General features: G+C 40.2%; 1 protein-coding gene across 1 annotated transcript; it reads left to right on the top strand.

The window, feature by feature from the left end:
• Window positions 1-2,347: 2,347 nt before the first annotated feature.
• On the top strand, window positions 2,348-22,046 carry vegfba (vascular endothelial growth factor Ba). Its single transcript, XM_077578258.1, has 8 exons — window positions 2,348-3,316; window positions 7,393-7,444; window positions 7,526-7,722; window positions 7,795-7,868; window positions 10,017-10,052; window positions 11,618-11,689; window positions 15,749-15,928; window positions 17,122-22,046. The coding sequence occupies exons 1-8, from the start codon at window positions 3,239-3,241 to the stop codon at window positions 17,141-17,143; spliced, it is 711 nt and encodes a 236-aa protein (XP_077434384.1). The 5' UTR covers window positions 2,348-3,238; the 3' UTR covers window positions 17,144-22,046.
• The last annotated feature ends 1,743 nt before the right edge of the window (window positions 22,047-23,789 follow it).

Below are 23,789 nucleotides of genomic sequence, written 5' to 3'. Positions count from 1 at the left end.
GTCAATGGCAGTGAATGAGTTAATATGTCCATGAAATTGCCAAAATTGTCAGAAAGGCAGAAAATCTAAAAATGCATGAAAATAAAAATTTAAAAAATGATAAAATTAAATTAAAAATACAAAAGTGGAAGACAAAAGGTAGAACAAAATGAATGTATGTATATTTTTATTATGGTGTGCAGCTCTAAAGACGAACCCGAACACAATGTTTCCTTCATCACAATGTTCAAATGTTATGCGGCTCCGGGCGTTTTTGAATTGATTAAATCGGGCCTAAAATGGCTCTTTTGACAGGAAAAGTTGCTGAGCCCTGCTCGACGCCATCATGCCTCAGAAACTTGCTTCATTAGGGGCAGCATGGTGTGGTAGTGGTTTTCACATCTGCCTCACGGTTAAGCAGTTCTGGGTTTGAATCTCGGTTTGCTCGGGGGTCCTCCTGGCTTCCTCCTATATTTCCCAAAACATGAACGTCAGCTTCATTGATGACTCCATATAGTGTGTGGTTCTTTTTTTTTTTTTTTTTTTGCTGCCCTGCGATTGGCTGGCGACCAGTCCAGGGTGTTGGCCGCTCGCCACAAAGTGGGCCGCGATTGGCTCCAGCTCACCGGCCATCCTAATGAGTACAAGCGCTATATAAAATGGACGGTTGGGTTTATTAAGGTCGGTCGCAGCTGAGCATAAAACAAACGGTCCTTAGCGAGCCATAAAGCCAGCTGCTTTCCTTTTATTTATACCTTTGGATTCTTAACGCTTGATATCGGGTAAGAACGGGGTTCGTTTTTATTTGACACTCTAAACAAATGAACGCCAGGCCGATTATGCCCATCCTATAAATGGCCCCATTAATCTCTTTGTGAATCACGTCCAATAAAGCCTTTTATTGGGTGGCTGTTGGTATTGCAGTGCGAAAGCCACCAGAGGCTCGAGCTGACATTTTCATGCGTCTCGTTATGTCATTTTGCCAAGTAATGTCATATCATAGTTCAAATTTGTCTTTGTTGACCTCATGTGGCCTCAGACCTAATCGCATTTGTCCATAATAAAAGGGTTAGCATTCGTCTCTCTAAGGTCAGTTGAAATTAAAGATCCATTTTCGTGGTGAAAACTAGACAATTTCAAGGGTTTACATCAATCATTGTGAAACTGTATTCGTCTATTTTCTAAACAGGCTCTAGGAATTGTACCCACATAAAAATAAAATAAAAAACAGCTTGGTGAATACAGTGGTATCCTGAGATAGTTAAATTCGTTATGTAATCATGCTCGTAACTCATTACAAAAATGGGAAAAAACTCGTATTCTTACAATGTTTTTAATAAGAAAAATAAGCCTGGACTAGTTTCATGATAAAACATGTAGCGATGACATAATTAAATAGAAAATAAAGAATTAAATGCTCTGTCCATATTTGTTGAATTCATTGCAACTCCTTTTGGTGTGTGCCCATTTGGCCACCAGGGGGCAGTATAATACAGTCATGAAGACACAAAATGAAGACTTTCACCAATACTCAGTGAATATCTTTTTCTTGAATAATTTATAATGCTGCGATTATTGATGCTATTTGTCAGCCCATCTATTGGCATTTTGCATTATGTGTTAGCATTATGCTAAACAGCCTTTTACATATAGTGCAATTGTCATTGTTTTCTGTTTAGTTTAACAGTAAACTTCAACTGAGAGTGGCATAAACGGCTTCAAGAGTATTTTTCTTGGGAGGGGGGGATATTTGATTTTTGAACTGCAGCTTGTTCCAAAGTGAGTTGACTTCATTGCTAGCACTGTATGTCAAATGTGTGCTCTCAATTTAAAGCAAAAAAAAAAAAAACATCTGTCAGGTGGCAGTAAACTTTGTGTTAAATTCTTGAAAAAGGTAATAACACAATATTGTTAGCATAGTCGTATAATTGTCAAAGTTGCTTACTGTCAATATATTAATTAAAAAATATATCAAAGTGCTTACGTTTTTGTTTTTTTATGCAAATTCTCAGACATTCAGGTCATGGTAATCTGCAAAGGTAAAATCGAGACTACTGGATCCTTACTGTTTTTAAAATGCTCCCCCAAGTTTTCTGGGGGGGGGGGGGGGGTTCTACTTTTCTAAAAAAATATTCCAAAAATAACTTGTGCAACTATGCTATTAGGCTAGCAATATATTTCCTTTCAAATCAACTGTATGCATTTTTATTATTTTTTTATTTTTTACACAATTAAGAATGGTTCCTTTAGGTCTCTGCCATTCTCTGGTCAAAAACATATGTGGTTGAAATGACAGTTCCAAATGAGTGGTGGTGGGGGGGGGGGGGGGTGTTTGACAGAGGACATGACCTCTGTGGCAACTTTGGCCGTGTTCCCCTTTGCCGAGGGGCCCCATCATACATCCATACATACATACATGCAACCCCGCTCTGACCCCTGCCACGGGGGCACGAGTACCGCACTAGCACCTGCATCCAGTGCGCCTGCCTGCCGGTCCCGTTTAGGGAGAGAGAGAAAAAAAAGTTGCAATGCTCCTTCCGCTGCTTGCGTCTCAAGGGCAAAAAGGGAAAACGAGCTGGCCGACCACAACAAATGAACACTGACTGCTCCGCTCTGCTGCTAACACATTCTCCTCCCTTTTTTTGGAACCGGACAAACCTCACTACTTCTACCACAGTTGGACATGCCCGTCTCTTGTCATTATTGTTGTTTTTCAAGAGGATTTGAGAGCGGTGGCGTGTTCCACGGGAGCGACAGCATGGCCACAGTGTGACCGAGCTTGGAGCGCCATATGCGGCACCGTCTTCCCGCTCCCTCCCGCCCCCCTCCTCGTCATGCGGTGGATCTCCGCACGACCCCGCATCCTCTTTAATTGATTTCCAAACCATTTCCAGTCACCCTTTAAGAAGGATTTTGCGATGGGAAGAAGACAAAAGCCAAACTTTCCTCAAGTCTCATGATCATAAAAACCGTTTTGCGCCGACATGTTGCAGGTCGGGATTATTAAGAGAGGAATATCCACGAGAACATGAGAGTTGCACACCTCCGGATGAAGATGAAGATGCCACGGAGGATGCCGTTGCACGGCCGGGAGGCTGGAGAGTGAACGCCGGCTTTGGTGCGTCTTTGCTCGGTCACGGAGGACACGCGGACGCGCACGCACAGAGACAGACGGGCAGACAGACATCGTTTGGTTGTAAATGATCCACTATTATTGTTATTTGTAGTTGGCCGGCTCCGTAGGACTACCGTGCATACAATGGGGATTATGCTCCAAGTTATTCTAGGAATGTTTCAATTCCTGCTGCTCACCACAATCCCGACGTCCCACGCCAAGGTAACGTATGGATGTGTGCGCGCGCGAGTGCGTGTGTACGTGGACCATCTGACCTCTAAAGTGTCTTTGCAAGCATGTGCTATATACTTCGTGTGTTGATCATCGCAGTGCGTTTGTTTCCTTCTCATTGGAGATCTCTATGCAAGTCATCCTGCTGCAGGTCAATGACCACCTGTCACCTTTGCTCCGCATTTTATCTTATCTATCTATCTGCAGTCTATTGTGTATTGGTCTAAATATATGCATAATCGTCCTCTAAATCTACATAATTATAGCTAGCAGTCAAGTAATATCTACAAAACGATCTATGTTTGCCTATCTGCCTCTACATCTATTTGACATGGGCGTTTCTAGCCCATTTTTGGGGGTGCCCAAGCACCCTCTAAATTGAATCCCAGCACCCTTAAAATTTAAGAGATTTTTTTTTTTTTAATGTTTATCCTTTTTTCAACAACAATCTAGCGAAGTGTGTTCGCATACAGTTCTTTGTTGAAAATTGAAACATAATATTTTAGCAACAAAATCACAGCAACAGATCGGCATAAATCTGTGTATCCGCTTGTAAATATATCTAGCTATCTGTCGCTAAATCTATATCTTATCTATTTATGAATCAGTCTACATGTCTAGCTAGCCATCCGTCTAACAGTATATTGTATCCGCTATCCATAAATCTATACATCTGGCAATCTAGCTAGCTGTTTAGCTACTTAACTATCTGTCAAAATGTAGCGTTCATCTTCAAGCCATTACTGCATACATTTTTTGTTGGCTTTGGCTTTTAGCTTAGCTGCTCATTAAGTAGCTGCTAACTGAACTGCTACACCCCCCCCCCCCCCCTTAGATCAATGAAGACTGCTATCTAGCCACGCAGTGATAGTGTGTCACTGTCAGTTACCACCAAGGTTAGTTAATTTCTGCCAGTTTGTTTGTTTTATTGAAAAGTAGCTAAAGAGCTAAACGGAATGTGTGGTTTTCTGACAATCTGGTAAGCCAAAGGCGGTTATAATTAAACTCATCAATCAAAAAGCATACAGATTCCGTATGGGTGCTGTATCACTGTCAATTTAAAGTCGCTGTATTTCATTTCAGTTTTTCATTATTATCATTTTAGATTCTTGCTCTGTCAGTAACTGAGCGAATGTAACGCGTGAACTCATCTTCACCTCACACTCACGAGCAGGCCGACGGCGTGTTTTCTTTATTTATGTCTGGAGAAGTCTATCAGGAACACTCAGTGCTGTGAGGCGCGCTGGGAGCCGGGCCTGACTCTATACTGTATGTTTTACTCATTCATGAGGCCAGACGCTACACGGACTAGCCTTGATTCTTTTTGAACGCCCTTCCAAGACATCTGCGTGGTCACTTGTTGCTAGGCAGGGTTCGTCGGGCTCAAATTTCAACTGCCCTGTGGAAAAGTGTACGATTGAGGCGCTTGCACTGTAAGAACTAGATTACTCTACTTGTACGCTCAGCTTGGCGCTGTTCCACTTAAGGGCCAGTAGATGGTGATAATGTACATTTCTAACTGTCCAATCAAGAAGGTAGAAGAGTGGAATCGGAATGCTAACAAATTATAAGTTGCTAACAACAGAGCTAAGTGCTTTTGTGTGACGACTTGTTCCTATGAGTTAATAGGGTTCAATACTGGCTGACCCACAAGCCGATGAAAGTGAAAAAAATAGGCCCTGTGATGGAGACAATGGGAATGCCATGATAAAAATGATGCTAACAATAGTGCTAGATGCTTCTTTTACTAAGAGCCGCGACTTGATTGCGCCCCTTGCACGTTCAGGTTGGTGCTGTTCTTTTTAGTGCCTGTAGATGCCGATAACGTGCATTTGAAACTGTCAAAACAACTCAAGAAGTCCAAGTCTACATTCAAGGAAAGCTAAAAAAAAAAAAAATGAGGCTAACAGCGCTAGCTGCCTAGCTTAGCCTTCATTTGTGTATGTTTTTGTAATCCACTCTTTTCAGATTTCTACTGTGTATTAGATCAAGATTGCTTTATAAGAATAATAGTAAACAATTTATATAGTACCTTTTGAAGGAACCCAAATACTTATCAAAATAAACAATAATAATTTACGGTATGTAGCACCTTCAAAGGGACACTAACCTCCATAAATTAAATACATAATGAATACAATACATATATTTTTTAAACAAAAAAAAGTAAATACCCAAAAAACTAATTTACAGCAAAATTTGTGTTATTCAGATGATATTTACTGTGTGTGCGATGTTGACTGTGAGTGTGCCACCAAAACGTGTTTGTTTGCACTTTGATGTGCCAACGAGGTGATAGTTGGCAAATCGACTTAAAAACAAAAAAATGAATGATTAAAGCTGTATTCATATTACTAATATGAATGAAAGTGTTTGACTTGCTTTAGGGGCCACAGAATGCGTTATGTCAGAGAATTGCACACAAAGATAGACATACTCACTTGAACGTTCGTTTGCGTGCGCGCGTGTGTGTATAAAAGTGGGTGGAACTGTTTAAAAGGGGCCGACTGAACAAAGTCTACATTCCCTTACGAGTGGCCTTGGTCTTTTTCACACACACTGACAGTTATTGGACTCTTGTATGTATTTTGTGAGATCCATTAAACTGGCATGCTAATAAAATATGTGTCAGGTTAATAATTTGTCATCCTCCAAATGAATGAAAGTCAATGTGACACATGGAATCAGACCCCCCCCCGCCCCCCACCCAACCATTAAGAAATAGAAATATTCAGTTTCAGTGTCATACTGTATATTTGCTCTTTATAAGAACTGGCAAAAGCAGTCAAATAAAAACTCTGATATCATTTTGTGTTTTTGGAGGGAAAAAGGATTTGAAGTGGGGTGATCTAGTGAGCTTTTGGCCACACATGCTGCAGCATGTGCCCTTGTAAAAATGTGTCTTGCAGATTGAACTCCTAATCCCGGTGGCACCGACTCTCACTCTCTGCTCCTCATGAGAGACTTTGCAGTTTGGGGAGGGGGGGGGGGGGGGTGGCGGCTCAGTAACACTCCCAAACTTTTCCACGACAAATATTTTTCGTCACGTCATTTACAGCGGGAGGCCCCCGATCTGGCGGCCCCTCCATCCTTTCATTTTGTCATCTCGTGTTCAAAAGGAGGCGGTGGGGGTGAAATAGGTGTCGCTATCTAACAGGAAATTCTTTCATCATTTCAAGAGTCCTTTTAAAACGCCAGGCCACTCCATTGCCTGAAGTACTCTTGGTTTGATTTGAGAACAGTGCAAATGTGTGTTGTTGATTGATGGTTCTGAATTATGGGAGGTTTCAGCAAACTGTGGGTAAATAATGAAAAAGCGTATGTGCTGTTTTGTTAGTTACCTTTGCTCACTTTCTTGTAGTGCTTTTGTATTCATTTAGTCGAAATCATAACAATCTTTTTATGTTGGTGGCTGTGCTGTTTCGTCATCATTTTCAATACCTCATTAGGATCACGAGTGACCTGGAGCCTATCCTTGCTGACTTTGGGTGAGAGGCGTAGTGCACCCTGGAATGGTCGCCAGCCAATCGCAGGGCATGTCAGTCAGGAAAAGCCTACTAGAACATCTGAAATTTATTTGGGGTCAAGTCAGTGGCACTAAATATTATGGCCAGTGTGAACACGGTCACAAACACAGTCATTAAGCGGGTGTGCACACTTATGCAATCACATTGTCTCAGTTATGTATTTTTTTATTTACCTTCTCAAACATTTTTTTTATTTGATTGAGTTATAGAGGTTATAGGTCACATGAATGGTGGAAAAATATTTTTAAATGATTTATCTCGTCATTTCTGTACTTCACGAAAGCCTGGCATTTAAACAGGGGTGTGTATACTTTTGCTATTCACTGTACCTCTCACTCATAGTAACGTTAGGCAAATAAATGATTTAGACATGTCACGTGAATCACTTGCTTGCGTCTTGAGCTCGTCTTTTTAGCTCATCTTCCAATTATAAGAGGGTGTGCACACTTATGCAACCACATGACCTCAGTTGTTGTCTTTTGTTTTGCCTCTCGAAAATACTTCTTTGACTTTTTTTCTCCCCTTTATTCATCCCACCAGCTGGCTCACTGGCGTCCCACCGACTCGTCGAAATCCAGAGAAGGTCGAGAAGGTAGGTTGCCAGTTCCTGACAAGCTCGTCCCCCATCGTCCAACCTGCGGTGGCACTGAGACTTTTGTGCGTCCTAACTCAGTGCGACGGTGGTTGGAGGTGTACTCCCGCAGCGGCTGCGAGCCCCGGGAAACCTTGGTGGATGTCTGGCGGGAGTTGCCGGGGGAGACGCACCACCTTTTCGTGCCCTCCTGCGTGGCGGTGAGGAGATGCGGCGGCTGCTGCGCCGACGAGGCCATGGAGTGCGTGCCCTCGCTCACGCACACGCTCACCATGGAGGTACGCACGCACGCACGCACAAGTAACCCAACATGGAAAGCTGGCCTTCATGTGTGTTTTTTGTGTGTGTAGCTGATGAGGACTTCCTTTATGAAACATGAGCTCATTCAGCTGACTTTTGTGGAACACAGCCAGTGTGTGTGCAGGTAAGAAACACTTACACACGGCATCGTCTATGATTCACTGGAAGCGTTGCCTGATTTGATCCCGGTATTCAAAACATGCATACTAATAATAGTGCTGATATTGATTGGATCCCATATTGATAGTTTGGTTTCGGTTACAATGCACTTTTGTATTGTATTTTAACAAACTGCATTGAAAGGGAGGGATTTTGTTTATTTTGAATTTCCTAAATACACATTTTTATTTGGAATTTTTTGGGGGGTGAAAAATATTTTTTTCATTTTTTTTATTTTATTTAAAAGGGTAATCAAATCTAAACATTTCTTTACAATAAGATGTTCTATGCAGCCCACTATTCTGGTATTTATATTCTGCCTTTGTTGAGTATTAATTCATTATTCGTCTCAGGGGGGCGGCCATTTTGCCACTTGCTGTTGCTGACTTAAAAGTCACCATTGATCTCATGCACTGTGATGCCATTTTCAGATGGCAGCAAGTGGCAAAATGGCCTCCCCAGAGTTGGATAAATATGGGTGGATTTTGCTGCTTAATCTATATACCACATATGTTATATTAAAAGGGAAGTCAACCCCAATTTTTTATTTTTTTTATTTTTTTGACAATAATATGTTGTGGAGGGCAGCACGGTGGCTGACTGGTTAGCACGTCCGCCTCCCAGTGCAGAGGACGTGAGATTGAGTCCGGGCTTCGGCCTTCCTGGGTGGAGTTTGCATGTTCTCCCCGTGCTTGCGTGGGTTTTCACCGGGTACTCCGGTTTCCTCCCACATTCCAAAAAACATGCATGGCAGGTTAATTGAACACTCCAAATTGTCCCTAGGTGTGAATGTGAGTGTGGTTGTTCGTCTCTGTGTGCCCTGCGATTGGCTGGCAACCAGTTCAGGGTGTACCCCGCCTACTGCCCGAAGCCAGCTGGGATAGGCTCCAGCACCCCCGCGACCCTAGTGAGGAAAAGCGGTCAAGAAAATGGATGGATGGATGTTGTGGAGGACCAAAACTGCCAAAATTAAAAATAAATAAATGACTAAATAAATAAATAAATAAATGACTAGAAGTGAAAATAAAAACGGATATAAAAATATAATAAAAAAAATTAATAAATAAATATAAATGGAAATAAAATTTAAAAAAATATCCCTAAATAAAAAAGTAATAAAAAAAATAATAATAAAAAACGAGATTTAAAAAATTATAAAAAATAAATGCCGGAATAAATACAAAAATAAATACATAAATAGAATCAAATATTAATCAATCAAATGGAAACACTCTGCTCTCACATTTATGAGATGCCAGGAGGAAATGCCAAAATTAAAAATAAATAAATGACTAAATAAATAAATAAATGACTAGAAGTGAAAATAAAAACGGATATAAAAATATAATAATTTTTTTAATAAATAAATATAAATGGAAATAAAATTTTAAAAAATATCCCTAAATAAAAAAGTAATAAAAATAATAATAATAAAAAACGAGATTTAAAAAATTATAAAAAATAAATGCCGGAATAAATACAAAATTAAATACATAAATATAATCAAATATTAATCAATCAAATGGAAACACTCTGCTCTCACATTTATTTATTTCATGCTGCAGGCGCTCTGCCAGGATGAAATGTTATTCAAATGAGGGGGTGGTCCTAAGCGTGTCTTGGGTTGGACTTCAATGGCCGTCAATGTTTTGAGTGAGCGGGTCGGAAGTCTCGCCGGCTTGCATGGAGAGCTCCAGCAATGGACGACTATTTTGCTGTCGAGCTAAAATGACATCACAATTGCTCAGGTCTCAAGGTAACAACCAATCGCAGCTCACCTTAAAAAAAGAAACATGAGCTGTGATTGGTCGTGAGCCCTGAGCATCTGTGATGTCATCTTCAGTCGACAGCAAGTTTAATAAAATGGCTGCACCCTGATATGGATAAAAACGGCTAGATTTTGCTCCATAACTCATATTCCACAAATGCAATATAATAATCACAATGTCATGGTTTAGACTACTGAGGTCACATATAACATATTATTGTCAAGAAATGTTTAATCCACAGGCTGGTGGGAAATTAAAAGGTCATGAAGGTCAGATTTGACTCCTCTCATGAGCACAATGAATACATATTAAAGTCCATCAACTGCATGATATCTTTTTTGCAGGTTTAAAGAACAGCTCCAGCTGACACCAACTATAAGGTTTGCTTTCTTTACTTATTCTATTTTGCACTTTTGAAATCATCAAGAGTGTCGTGAGGTCTTAAAAGTTCTTAATACAGCCCACGTTGCTGGAAAATGTGACTTTTTTTTTCTCTATCCCATCCTATCAAATTCCACCTTATGACTGAAAGACTCGGGTGACAGGCCTATGTAGACAATAATCACATCACATCTCAAAGAGCAACGATATTAATATTTGAAAATGTAATGGGCACAAGTTTAATCATATGAAAGTGATCTTTGTGAGGAGCTAAGCGTGTTTAGATTTAGAAACAGCCTGCAGCCTAAAAGGACTGTCATATTTATATCGCCCTGCTTCCTGTTTGGATGTGGACGTAAATACAGAGTTCCAATGTATTCGTGTGGGCTGTATGGGTGTATACGTTTGTTCAATGACTCCGTAAGGTTTTATGTGCTTTTGCTATACACGAGACCAACCTGCGCGATGTCATTTATCAGTAAAAACCTGTAAATGTTCAACACGTGTTTGAAATTCGCTCCCCCCTGTGTAATGTCCCTCATTGAGTTAGCATCTGTGCGACTCCCTCCCAGCATCCCCTGGGGCGACCCGCATCCTGTTGTCACCATAGTAATGATTTTATCTTGGCCCGCCGTGTGCGCACACGCACTGGCAATGATGGAGCGCAGTCACGCAGCCGTCGCTGTCGTCGTCTATTAAAGCCACGACAACAACAACAACACGGGACATTAGCGTCCTGATGATGTGCCGGCCGTGCCGCTAAATGAGCCCATCATAATTTGAGCTTGTTTAAAGAAAGAAGATGAGAATTACGTTTTGAAGAGCGGTGCATGTTTACATTTTGAACCATGTGAGTATCTTGCGAGGGCATTTCAATGTTCTACATATTCATACAAGTGTAAAAATAAATAAATAAATACATAAATAAATAAGAACACATTGGGAGATTTTGAGCATTATGAAATTGATTAAAAGTTAAATTAATTAGCTAAATCCCCCCAAAAATGTTAAAGCGCAAAGAATGAGTCAAAAAAAAAGTTAATCATTTTTTCTTCTTAAGGGTCAAGGCTAAAAATAAGTCAAATTTGCGAGTTTATAAAGTGGCAGATTTGCCCAAAAAAAAATTAGAAAGTTACAAGAAATACACGTAACATAGCTATAGTCTAACGTAAGGATTCTTTGGTGGTTAATGGGACACTGTTTATAAAATGAAAAGGCAGGATGGAGACGGATTCATTCTTAATTTCAACTTTGCTCGTCATACGCGGGGAGCTGGAGCGACGACTTTCTGATTCCCTATCAGCTGACTAAACACTAACCAATCAGAAGCTAGCATACTTTCGGTCAATGCAAGTGAATGACGGAGAGCATTCTTGACAGTCATACGTGACAGGAAAAAGTTTGTGCTTCAAAATGATGCTGAAATAATCAAATATAGAAGTTGAAAATTCAAAATGCATAAACATGAAAATAAACAATTTCTTAAACAATAAACAAGAAGTTGAAAATTTATAAACAATAAAATGAACAATTTCTTATCTTTTCCTTGTCATTTATTTTTCAGGCCCTCTCACAAGCCAGCAAGAGTCAAGAAAAAGGGCCGAGGAAGGAAAGCAGTTGGAGGCATCCAAAATGCGTAGGTTCACGTCAAATATCCATCCATCCATTTTTCCGGAGCACTTGTCCCGCAGCCAATCACAGCTGGTTTTGGGGTGAGAGGTGGCGCGCATCGGGGACTGGTCGCTGACCAATCACATACAGACAAACAATTCACATATAGGAACAATTCAGAGGCTTCTCTGATGTTTTTGGAATGTGAGAAGAAGTTACCCGGAAAAGACTGTTACTCTCAGGATTCCAACTCAGACCTGAAGATGCGTGAGGCAAACATGCTAACCGCTAGCCCACCGTCACGAAACATCTTCTCCTTGGGGATGCCGTTTTTTTGCAGCGTGTATTCCAACAGCTCCCCTTTGCGTGTGTTTGGATGTTGGGTTATCTGGTCTTCGTTGTTTGACACAGTTATTTGGACAATTTCTTTTACAGCCGCATTAGTCAAGGTCTGACACACACACACACACACACAATCACACACATACGCACACAAGTTCACTCACCTCTGTGTGATACTCACGACTCAAAGAGATCTTTGTGGTGGCGAGTATACAGTCGGGATGAACAGAATGCGCCTTTGTGGCCAACATTTAACACTCCACAGCACCCTGGCCAGTGCAAAGGAGGACAATATTGGCTGAGTTTATTTCTCAGCGATTATAGACAAAAAAATATTCACGTGAAAAGTCGCTATTTGTCATGTGTTTCTTGGGGCGGGTAAGAAAGAAAGTTAAGACGTGGAAGTCCCAAAAAAATATCTTGTCAACAATATGTTCTATGCAGCCCCACAAAGTCTAAACACTGTATTCAGGTGAACCCCTTAGCAGTTTTTAATCAATATCAGAAGGCGGCCATTTTGCCACTTGCTGTCGAGTGAAAATGACATCACAGTTGCCAACCAATCACAGCTCAGCTTCAGAAAACAGGTGAGCTGTGATTGGTTGTTGCCTGAGCTTTGAGCAACTATGATGTCATCTTCAGTTGACAGCAAGTGGCAAAAATGGCCGCCCCCAAAAACTCCTATTCCGCAAATGTAATATTAATAAGAATGTCATGTTTAAAAAAATAATAATAATCCATTTGCTGGTGATTGAAGATGACATCACCTGTGCTGAGAAAGTATTTTTTAAAAAATTTTATTCTCACTCACGAACATATACAAACATGGTCTCCCAGGCGGGGAAGCGAACCCACGACTGAAGATGACATCACCCGTGCTGAGGAAGTAGGCAACGACCAATCATGGCTCACCTGTTTTCTGGGTTTGGTCAGCAAACTGAGCCATGATTGGTCGCTACCTACTTCCCGTGGTGAAAATTAGTTTTTAAATATATAAATTGATCATGACAAATAATAAAGTTATTACATTCATTTTGGGCAAAAATATTAACTTTTTACTGCTTATCCCTGTAAGAGGATTATGTAAATAAACAGGTACGGTATACACACATGGAATTCATTGCTTACATTGATATGCGACATGCTAACAAATAGCAAGAATTGGTACATTAAGGAATACTAGGAAAATATCAGAACTTATAAAGAAAAGCAGTGTAGTAAAAACATCCAAATACGCTCTAAAAAGTGAATTGTTGAACCAATTTAAGATTACAAATTGAATTGTTTGAACTTTAAAACAAAATCACTTCAAGTGGAGTTAATTTAGTCCAAAGTGAATATATTAAATTTAAGTGATTGTGAGTTCATTAAACTTAATATATAGACTTTGGACTAACTTATTTCAATCGCGTATTACCACGTGATGCGATTTTTTTTTTAGGTTGGTCAACAATTCTCTTTTTTAGAGTGTAGGAGCCGTATCCGATTTAGTAGCAAGACAGCAAATGGAGAAAACAAAGGAACAATCTGGCGTCTTCCTGGTGTGGCCACAAAGCTAAAGACTTTGAGTTGATTAAAATCACTCCCAGGTGGAAAAAAAACCACACACACACAGGAACGAGCCCCCCCCAAAAAAACATAACTCAATTGATCATGACATAATTGATGACATTTGAGTCGGTCGTTTTTTTTCCATCCTTATATGGATTTATACGGACATACAGTATAAACACGGCAATGCGTATAGTCTGTGTCTTTAGCGACTCAACGTGTGATAGCAGCTCGATGGTGCGAAGTGTGTGGGAAGCCACAGTTCTAACACCAAGTACAATGAAAACCTTGTCGCACCCGCAGCACGAGATTGACATGTGTGTTTAGCGTCACCATTCCCATGACTGGATCCAGACCGTTCGGAGGGATAAAAGAATGAGCGCACCTTTTGGCCATCACTCATATCCGGGCCCCAGGGGGTCAGAGGGGGCTCGGTGTTGGGTGTGATGTCCCCCCACAACCCATCCATCACCCCCAACGGGCTTTATTCGAGCTCTAGCAGGGGTGAAATCTGTGTAATTTGCTCCCGAATGCCACCTTCTCTGTCCGTGCCAGCGGCAGGCGTGGTCATCGCGGCGCTGGACAAAGATGGCCTCTCTCTGCCTCATTAAGTATCTTCATTATCCGCCAGCCTCCTGGGAAGACGCAAATGGAGACGCTTTTCTCATCGCCGTCTCGTCGGGCAGACTGGAAACTATGACGACTGAGAGGGAAACAGGATTAGTGACAGAAGATCTCGCTGTGGATGTTTCATTTTTAGCCGCAGGAGTAATCGGAGACTGCAAACTGATGAACGTTGCAGGGCATCCCAAAAATGCTTCTTTTTTTTCCCAGACAGACGAGAGGCCATCAGCATTTGACAACTGAGGCTTTTCAATCAATCAAGATTAATTAATCAAAACTTTATTTGTACACTCTAAAAACAGTGGACCGATCCTCTACTTGGGTCATTTTGACCCAACTTTGAGTCAAGAAATGGGTCTTTTAGTGGGAAAACAACTCATAAATATTGGTCAGATCCTTTACTTCGGTTAAAAAAAAAAATAAAAATGGGGTCAAATTGACTCATAAAGCGGATCAGTCCATTTTTTACCCATAATTGGGTTACTTTTGACTCAACTGTTTTTAGAGTGTATAGCACCTTTCATACATTAAAATTCAACTCAAGGTGCTGGACAATTAAAGGCGAAGTCAACCGCCAACGTTTGTTGACAATAATATGTTCAATGTGACTAGTATAAACGTGACATTCTGATTAATATTACATTTGTGGAATATGAGTTGTGCAGCAAAATCTAGATGTTCTTATCCATCTTAGGGGGCGGCCATTTTGCCACCTGCTGTCGACTGAAGATGACATCACAGTTGCTCCGCGCTCAGGTAACCACCAATCACAGCTCACCTGTTTTCTGAAGCTGCGATTGGTTGGTTGGCCAAGGTTATTTTAGTTAACGAAAACTAACAAAAAACTAAAGTTCAAAAAGAATTTCGTAATAACGAAAATGTTTTTAAAAAAACGAAAACTAACTGAAACTATAACTATAATTAAAGTGAAAATGTCCTTTGTTTTAGTTTTTGGTAATTAATTTAATACATGAGCTTTTGGGGGATGGTTTTAAATGTGATTTTAAGTTTGTTTGTTTTTTTATTTACCGGAAGACATTTGAAAGTGTGTCACACAAAAGTGATGTCATCTAGCAGCAACCAATAGAAAAGCACCTTCAGATGACGTCGATGACAAATTTGCCTGCTTGACTTTTGGCTCTTTCGGCCCGCCTGTCTTTTCATTTAACTCACCTGAAATCTAGGTAAGAAATGTGCTACTTTTTTCATTTTACTATGGTATTTATTAAATATTGCACACAAGTAATACACGTTTAAAAAACTAAAGCTAACTAAAATGACTACTGAAAACTAAACTAAAACTTAACATTTAAAAAAAAAACGAATTAAAAAAAACTAACAGAACCACCCTGAATACTAATTAAAACTAACTAAATTTAAAAAAAAAAAAACGAAATAAAAACTAACTAAATTTAAAAAAAAAAAACGAAATAAAAACTAACTAAAATGGAAAGACAGCTCTTGTTAATCACGGATGTCAATAACTACAAATACGCTAACCCATCTTACCTGATTGCCTTAACGCTATCGACCAACTCATGGTCCAACTGTTGTCTGTTCTCCCCAGGAGTCCTGTTTTCTCCCCTCCCGCCACCAGCCCTCCTCCCCCGCCCACCGTGCGGCCATCTTGTCGACCGTGCCGAGGCAGGAAGTGGACGCTGGATGCGACGTCGTGTCGGTGTCTCTGCAGAGTCACCGCTGAGAGGTGCCACCGAAAACGCCGGCGACTCGACCCTCATCGTTGCAGGTTGGTGCAAACGGCAAAAACGGACGTAGAGTGAGCCGCCGCCTTTTCGCGCTTCGCTATTTATGCTTTTTCTGCCCCTCAAGCTAGAACGTGCCGCCATATGGTTATGACGTTCATACTCGACAAACTGCACTAACCACTATCTGTAGGGAAACTTAGTGCGGAGGCGGGATTAAGTAAATTAGCCCCACTGTTGCATCACAAGCAAATATTCAGAATGGCTCACTGGCAGACTCATTTTCAGAACTCACAGTTGGTCAAAAATAACCCGACTATGGGTCACAAATGGACCGATCCTCTACTTGGGTCGATTTGACCCAACTTTGAGTCAAGCAATGAGTCTTTCAGCATAAAACAACTCATAAGTAATGGTCAGATTCTTTACTTGGGTTCAAAAAATTGGGTCATTTTGTATAAAACAACCCATAAACTTGGGCCAAATTGACCCACAAAGTGGATCGATCCATTTTTGAGCCATAATTGGGTTACTTTTGACCCAACTGTTTTTAGAGTGCAGATTCAGTACTTTATTGATCCCTAAAAGGGCAATCCAGTCACAACCCGTCCAAAAAACATGAAAACAACAAAGGGGCAGACCGAACGGGGGGCCTGACCTTTCAGAGTCCCAAGTTTCTTAGATGGTAAAAAAAAAAAAAAAAAAGGAAGGGGGAAAAACAAGCGCTGCCCCTTTAAATGGGGGCACAGTATGAAGCTGGAAAAAACGTCAACACATGAAGCCACATTATAAAATTATTTACAACAGATTTGTAAGACCGGCACATGCCAAATAGGTAAACAACAGATTCTTTTGCCCGCCATTTTGTCAACAACTTCATCAAGCCATATAAAATGTGCAAGTTATTAAAAGCTAACTATTTTAGCCAACAGTAATCTGTGCATCCCATTAAACTCTTTGCAACTCTGCTTACCTTTCGGCTTTGATTTAATAGCAGCACCTTTGGTGGGTGCGGGTGATTCTGCATGATCGTGCCTCTGAATTGATCACTTGAAAGTGGCTCGGGATCTTCACCTGAGCACCCTGGAAGCACAGATTTACTCGGTTGCTCGATTTCACACTTGATGGGTGTACAGACACTCAACAGACCCAATATTTTGTATGCAACCCATAAAAAAGTCCATTTTCCATATGTCTCTTTAAGAGTGATCTCAGATTTTAATTTCTTCGCTTTCAGGTGTGACGCCTTGAAGACTTGACGCGTCCTCGCTCTCACCTCGTCCTCTCCACCCAAACCCGCCCAAAGGAAGTATTATTAGCACACAGCCTGTACTAGCTTTTTCTAGTTAAGCCACCACTGTAGCACTGTACATGTACGTCATACGTGTGTGTGTGTGTGTGTGTGTGTGTCCCAACATGTACAGCACGTAACGTGCGCAGGCACGTCTAGTCACTAAACACCTCGCAGGAGCGCAGGGACCACGGCGCTGATTTATGATTTATGGATAAACATTTCCCAGTAGACTCCGGCTTTGCAGTTTGCTTGGACACTGGTGGGACTATCACGGATGAAGTGGACCTCTCGAAACACGGAGACAGATTTTTCCAGGTTCACGTCGGGGCCAGTGCTTGTGTGGAGGATTAAAAAAAAAAAAAAAAAAAACAACCGCAATCAGATAAAAGGTGCAAACATGCCGGACCAGACATAGGATACACACATGCAATGGCACGACCTGTGTGTGTGTATGTGGACCTATAGTGGTGCTGAATGTATTTGTGTGGTCTGGCTGTGAAAGACCCCAGATGGGTTAGCACCCCCCCCCCCTCCTCCCCGCCCGCGTCCCACCCTCCTCCTCAAGCATATGAGCACGGGCGAGCCTTTTGCAGCATTTGTTTTAATTTGGGCCCTTTTGTCTCTTGTCTTTTCCGTTGGATTGAAAGCGGCCGCTTTTCGCCTGCCGTTTAGGCAGTGAGAAGAATGACAATAATGAGGTCTGGCGTCTGTCCACTGCTTTGCGCACACACACATTCCCAGTTAAAGCGGCAGTGTGAATAGCGCACACACTCACACATGCAATGTGAAATGAACGCAGGTAGCCATAAGCTTTTTTTTCTTTTCTTTATATTACATGCAATTTTTTTTTTTTTTAATTACGCAAGCCTCAATTTTATGCATTATTATAATTCCTTCACATTTCTCGAATGTTTTTTGGTGTGTTTGAACGTAATCCGTCCGCATAAAGAGTCACGCCGGGTGGCCCAAATGTATTGAGTCCAAATGGATATGTCACACCCACACAAACCACAAAGCAGAAGTAATGGCCTGTATACATTAGAATGAGTTAATCACACACACGGAAAAAAGCAGTGAAAGGAAAAGGTGTGAACGTAACTTGTTTTGGGTTTAGCAGGCCACCGTTTAGGGATGTTATTTGGCATGAGAAGAACAAAGGGGGGCTCAAAGGGGCTGTCAATCAATGTGACAGGCCAAAGCTGGAGCTGTATTCACGTCGCAGGCCAAAGTCCGGACTTGACGGACCAAAAGCCGGAGCTGTATTGGCAAGACGGTCCGAAAGCTACGGGCGCATTCTTGTGACCGACCAAAACTAAAACCGTATTGACATGGCAGGCCAAAACCTGCATTGATGTGACGGACCAAAAACCGGAACCACGTTGACAAATGAACAGAATGACTCAGGTCAGAGAGCTGAATTTTTTTTTTCTTTTTTCTTTTTTTAGCCAGGAATTTTTTTGTAGTCACATTTGAGCCCTTTGGTTTCATTGAACGTCTCACAATTACAACCTTGCCTCGGGCTTCATGTGCACTCCGCAGTCAATGAATGAATGGGACTTCTCAAGTAACGACAAACTGTATGACAAATGCTATATTTATAACTTTATTTCAAAATGTCAATCATTCCGTTGATCACTACCTCTTTAGAAGAAGACATTCATAACCTAACATAACATTCTTACCTTAACTTTTTACAGTAGAAGGTGTTTTCTTTTTTAATTATCAATAATTACATGTTTGTTATGTAGAAATTATAATAACTGCGCAGATGATTTTTTTTTTTTTTTTAATAAGCTTGACACCATGTGCTACGGTTCCCCCACATAAAACATGGTTTTGATATAATATGCAAATTTTATGCCTATTTTGTGGCCAAAATATAACAAATTGTGGCCATGAAAAATACCATAGGTAAAAAAAAAAATATGCGTGAAATACTAATTTGTAAGCAAGTGGACCGTACATTTGCTAGAAATCGCAGAACATCTATTTGTCCCGCTTCACGCTAAGCTAACTGTAGCATGATGCTACAGCTAGCTAATGTCTGTAAGATGCTACTTTTTTAATTATCAATAATTACATGTTTGTTATGTAGAAATTATAATAACTGCGCAGATGATTTTTTTTAATTTTTTTTAATAAGCTTGACACCATGTGCCACAACCCCCACATAAAACATGTTTTTTGATGGCCCCAACACAGATATAATATGCAAATTTTATGCCTATTTTGTGGCCAAAATATAAAAATTTGTGGCCATGAAAAATCCCATAGGTAAAAAAAAAATATGCGTGAAATACTAATTTGTAAGCGAGTGGACCGCACATTTGCTAGAAATTGCAGAACATCTATTTGTCCCGCTTCACGCTAAGCTAGCTGTAGCATGATGCTACAGCTAGCTAATGTCTGTAAGATGCTACTTTTTTAATTATCAATAATTACATGTTTGTTATGTAGAAATTATAATAACTGCGCAGATGATTTATTTATTTTTTTTTAATAAGCTTGACACCATGTGCTACGGTTCCCCCACATAAAACATGGTTTTTGATGGCCCCAACACAGATATAATATGGAAATGTTATGCCTATTTTGTGGCCAAAATATAAAAATTTGTGGCCATGAAAAATCCCATAGGTAAAAAAAAAATATGCGTGAAATACTAATTTGTAAGCAAGTGGACCGCACATTTGCTAGAAATTGCAGAACATCTATTTGTCCCGCTTCACGGTAAGCTAGCTGTAGCATCATGCTACAGCTAGCTAATGTCTGTAAGATGCTACTTTTTTAATTATCAATAATTACATGTTTGTTATGTAGAAATTATAATAACTGCGCAGATGATTTTTTATTTTTAATAAGCTTGACACCATGTGCTACAACCCCCACATAAAACATGGTTTTTGATGGCCCCAACACAGATATAATATGGAAATGTTATGCCTATTTTGTGGCCAAAATATAAAAATTTGTGGCCATGAAAAATCCCATAGGTAAAAAAAAAATATGCGTGAAATACTAATTTGTAAGCAAGTGGACCGCACGTTTGCTAGAAATCGCAGAACATCTATTTGTCCCGCTTTAGCTTGATGCTACAGCTAGCTAACGTCTGTAAGATGCTACTAGCTTGTGTCTTACAGACATTACAGGCGCGTTTGGAAAGTGACGACCACCCCCACTTTTTTGTGGACTAACAATGTTGCCCCTGGCGGCCATTTTACGTTGCAACACCTCTAACTTGAATAAGATTTCTCTGCAGCGTTTTCAGATTATTTTCTGTCTTTAAGCGCTATGATAGGCTAGCCGTAGCATCTTCCAGACACAAGACTTTCTGGTTCAACCTTTATTCTGCAGCTATTCGAGACTCCGATTGTTTCCCCACTAAATCCACAGAATGAGGCTGGTTTAATGCTCGGCTAACTTTATTGCCCTTAACGTTTTTGCCGATAAAAAAAATAATTAATCACTTGCTCCCTTACGTACAATTCCCTCCCTGAGACTTTTGCACAAGTCATATAGACTCATGTGATCATAAAAACGTGTTTTGCTGTTTTTTTTTTTTTTTTTTTTGCGCTATACGGCTCAACATCCATCCATCCAGATTGCACTGTTGCGAAAAGCACATACAGGAGGCAGTAAATGCTATCCTTGCAGAAAAACCACACACAACAAAAACATTCCAGTGGAAGGAGACGAGGTGCTGAGCTCTCAGGAACGCTAGCGGGGGGGTAGGGCATTTAGAGGTCTGGATGTTACTTATTCATGTCTAAAAATATTATTTTAATACTAAATCCAGGCAGGAACGAGCACGTTTGACATTTCGGCATCACAACAGCTTGATATATTCAAATTATGTCTGTATTGGTGTGCTTTGTATCTGCACAGTTGACTGTAAAGATCTCTTTGTCATAATTATGTAGTGCAAATCTTACTAAAAGTATATGACGTTTTATAACCGCTTGTCTATCTATGACATAGTGCATTCTTTAGAGCAGGGGTTCTCAAACTTTTTGGGTCCAGGGACCCTCTTACAGGGAAGGAAAAAAAATCCAAAATGGCATAGGAATGTAAAAAGTTGCCTATCGTTATATTCCAATAACAAATTCAGATTTTCTCGTAGTTTCATAAGGATGGTTGTAAAAAAAAAATAATAATAATTCTAAATAAATTTCTCAATATACAGATTTTCTTTTGAATATTATAAAGATTTTAAACAAGGGAAGAAAGTCATACTTTTACAAAACAATTTCAAATATACAACTTCATTTTCAATGATACTATGCCTTTTATTCTGAAACGATGCCTTTGTTCTAAGAAAAAAAAAAGACTACCAGTATATTCTTGATTTTTTAAATGATATTATTATTAAAAAATAGGACAGCTTTAATTCTTAGAAAAAAAAATCTTTATTCATGCAGGGATGTCATTTTCTTTTCTTTTTTCAATTAGCCCAAAATTAAGGTAGGGAGAAGTAATTAAGTAATTGGTTTATAAAACTCAAAAATGGATTGCAAATGATTTTTGCGGGCCCCCAAGTGACAGCCGGCAGACCCTCGCGGGTCCGGAAACCCCAGTTTGAGAACCACTGCCTTAGCCATGTATAATGTGTTGTGATTGCCGCTGCAAATACAGTGTACGTAATACTGTAGCCTCAACAGCTCTTTTTTGCTGCTACACCATTTGTGCCCTTTAATAATGTCCTCGTCGAAAAACAATACAGGTTTATGTCCTACTAGTCCAAGTAGTCAACTTTGTGTCCTCATACGAGTGTACAGTACCGCATACTGCATCCAATGTATTGGAAGTGATATCATGCAACCGTCATGTTACAGATGTTATTAAAGGAAACGTCTTATTTTTCATACTAAGCTCTGGTGTTTTTCTTGTTTTACGGTAATGGAAAGCAAACAGGATTATTTCCATGGCAGAATCACCGTGTGAGTTGCTGACAGAGAATTGTGTGCATGTGTGTTTTCAGACACAATATTGTTCCCTGCCCTCTTATCTGTTCTGCTGAGTCAGAAGCTACCCGAGGACAAGCTGAACACGGTCAATACGGACATGAGCAAAATTGTCAAACCTCATTTGGTTGTTGTTGTTTTTTTTTGTTTTTTTACAGTAATGTTTGTACTTTATTAATATTCTATTCATGATGGACTTTTAAGCTGCGTGGCTCATTTAGACAAACACCAACGAAGGTAGGCAAGTGAAGCGCTAGCTACACCATCAGTGAGATTCAAACCAAGATCTCCTGACTGTGAGGCAGACGTGCTGACCACTGTCACACCACTGCCATCCATCCATCATGTCGAAATGATCACATATCCGAAACAAAATTCACAATTTAAGAATTGAACTTCTTCGATTGCATCCTAGCATTTCAGTTCAATGTCAGTTTTTCAGCATTGATTCATTATTTCCACAGAAATTGCATTCTCCAGTTGGACGAATGCTGATGCATAACGTGGCAACTCTTTTCCCACAATTCCACATTTTCCATTCAAAACTTTGACCTGGCATGTACCAAAAGACACATTTACCACCATTAAATCCTTGTTCCACGTTTCTTAACCAATTCAGCAAATTCGGCCACATTTCAATTCAACGTTAGCTCTTCGGCCTTCGCACGCAATTCCTCCAGAAATTGCATTCTTAATTAAGTTGTATATGTTTATGACTGCGCTTGTCTCCACAACGTATGACTTTTGTAACTTCATCTCAAAAAAGGTCAAGCCTGGGACGTACGATGCAGAGCTACAACTGATGCTCATGTATGACGTTTCTGTTGTTATTATTATTATTATTAATGATGAAGAAGACGAGTGACGTAGGAAAGAGGAGAGGAGCGCTGCTGCCAGCCTATCTGTCTGTCTGCATGGGAAGGGCATCATTCCAGTGCTAAATATAGCTGCTGGATGAGGGAGACGGAGAGTGAAAGGGACAGAGTGAGTCATGCGTCATTGTAGAAACTCGATGTCTCCATATTTTCTTTTTTTTCTCAGCTTTGTCCTGTTCTAAAACCAATGAAATAATATTATTATCGCGTACAGTGAGGGGAGCAATTATTTGATTCCGTGCTGAATTTGTAAGTTCACTCATAGAAATGAAAAGTCGGCATGGTTATTTATTGTAATGTTGCAATATATGGCGGATATAAAAAGTCTACACACCCTTGTTGAAATGCCAGGTTTTTGTAATGTAAAACAATTGAACTAAGATGAATCACTTGAAAACTGTTTACACCATTATTGTGACCTAAAACCTGTGCCACTTCACAAATATCCTAGAGAGAGGAAGTACAAGTGCATAAGTGTGCACACCCCTTCAAAACGAGCATGTTGCTGTGTTCAAAATTAACCAATCACATTCAAACTCATGTTAAATGGGAATCAGCACACTCATTTCTTTTCTTTAACCCTAAATCGTTCTCAGCTGTTCTAGTAGGCTTTTCCTGACATTCTTTGCTTTCTAGCGGAAGCCTGAAGGTTTTGTGCTAACACTTGCCTGCCGTTTTAAACTCATGTTAAATGGGAATCAGCACACTCATTTCTTTTCTTTAACCCTAAATCGTTCTCAGCTGTTCGAGTAGGCTTTTCCTGACATTCTTTGCT

The sequence above is a fragment of the Vanacampus margaritifer genome, chromosome 10 (assembly GCF_051991255.1).
Source record: "Vanacampus margaritifer isolate UIUO_Vmar chromosome 10, RoL_Vmar_1.0, whole genome shotgun sequence".
In the NCBI taxonomy this organism is placed as follows: Eukaryota; Metazoa; Chordata; class Actinopteri; order Syngnathiformes; family Syngnathidae; genus Vanacampus; species Vanacampus margaritifer.
The sequence above is the reverse complement of the archived record's forward strand: the minus strand, read 5'-3'. Positions and strand labels throughout refer to the sequence as shown.

Excerpts from the sequence above, each read along its gene's own strand:
- vegfba (XM_077578258.1), top strand. The coding sequence starts at position 3,239 with ATGGGGATTATGCTCCAAGTTATTCTAGGAATGTTTCAATTCCTGCTG. Across the intron at positions 11,690-15,748 it reads GTTGGAGGCATCCAAAATGC|GAGTCCTGTTTTCTCCCCTC; the intron begins GTAGGTTCACGT and ends TGTTCTCCCCAG. Across the intron at positions 15,929-17,121 it reads CTCGACCCTCATCGTTGCAG|GTGTGACGCCTTGAAGACTT; the intron begins GTTGGTGCAAAC and ends CTTCGCTTTCAG.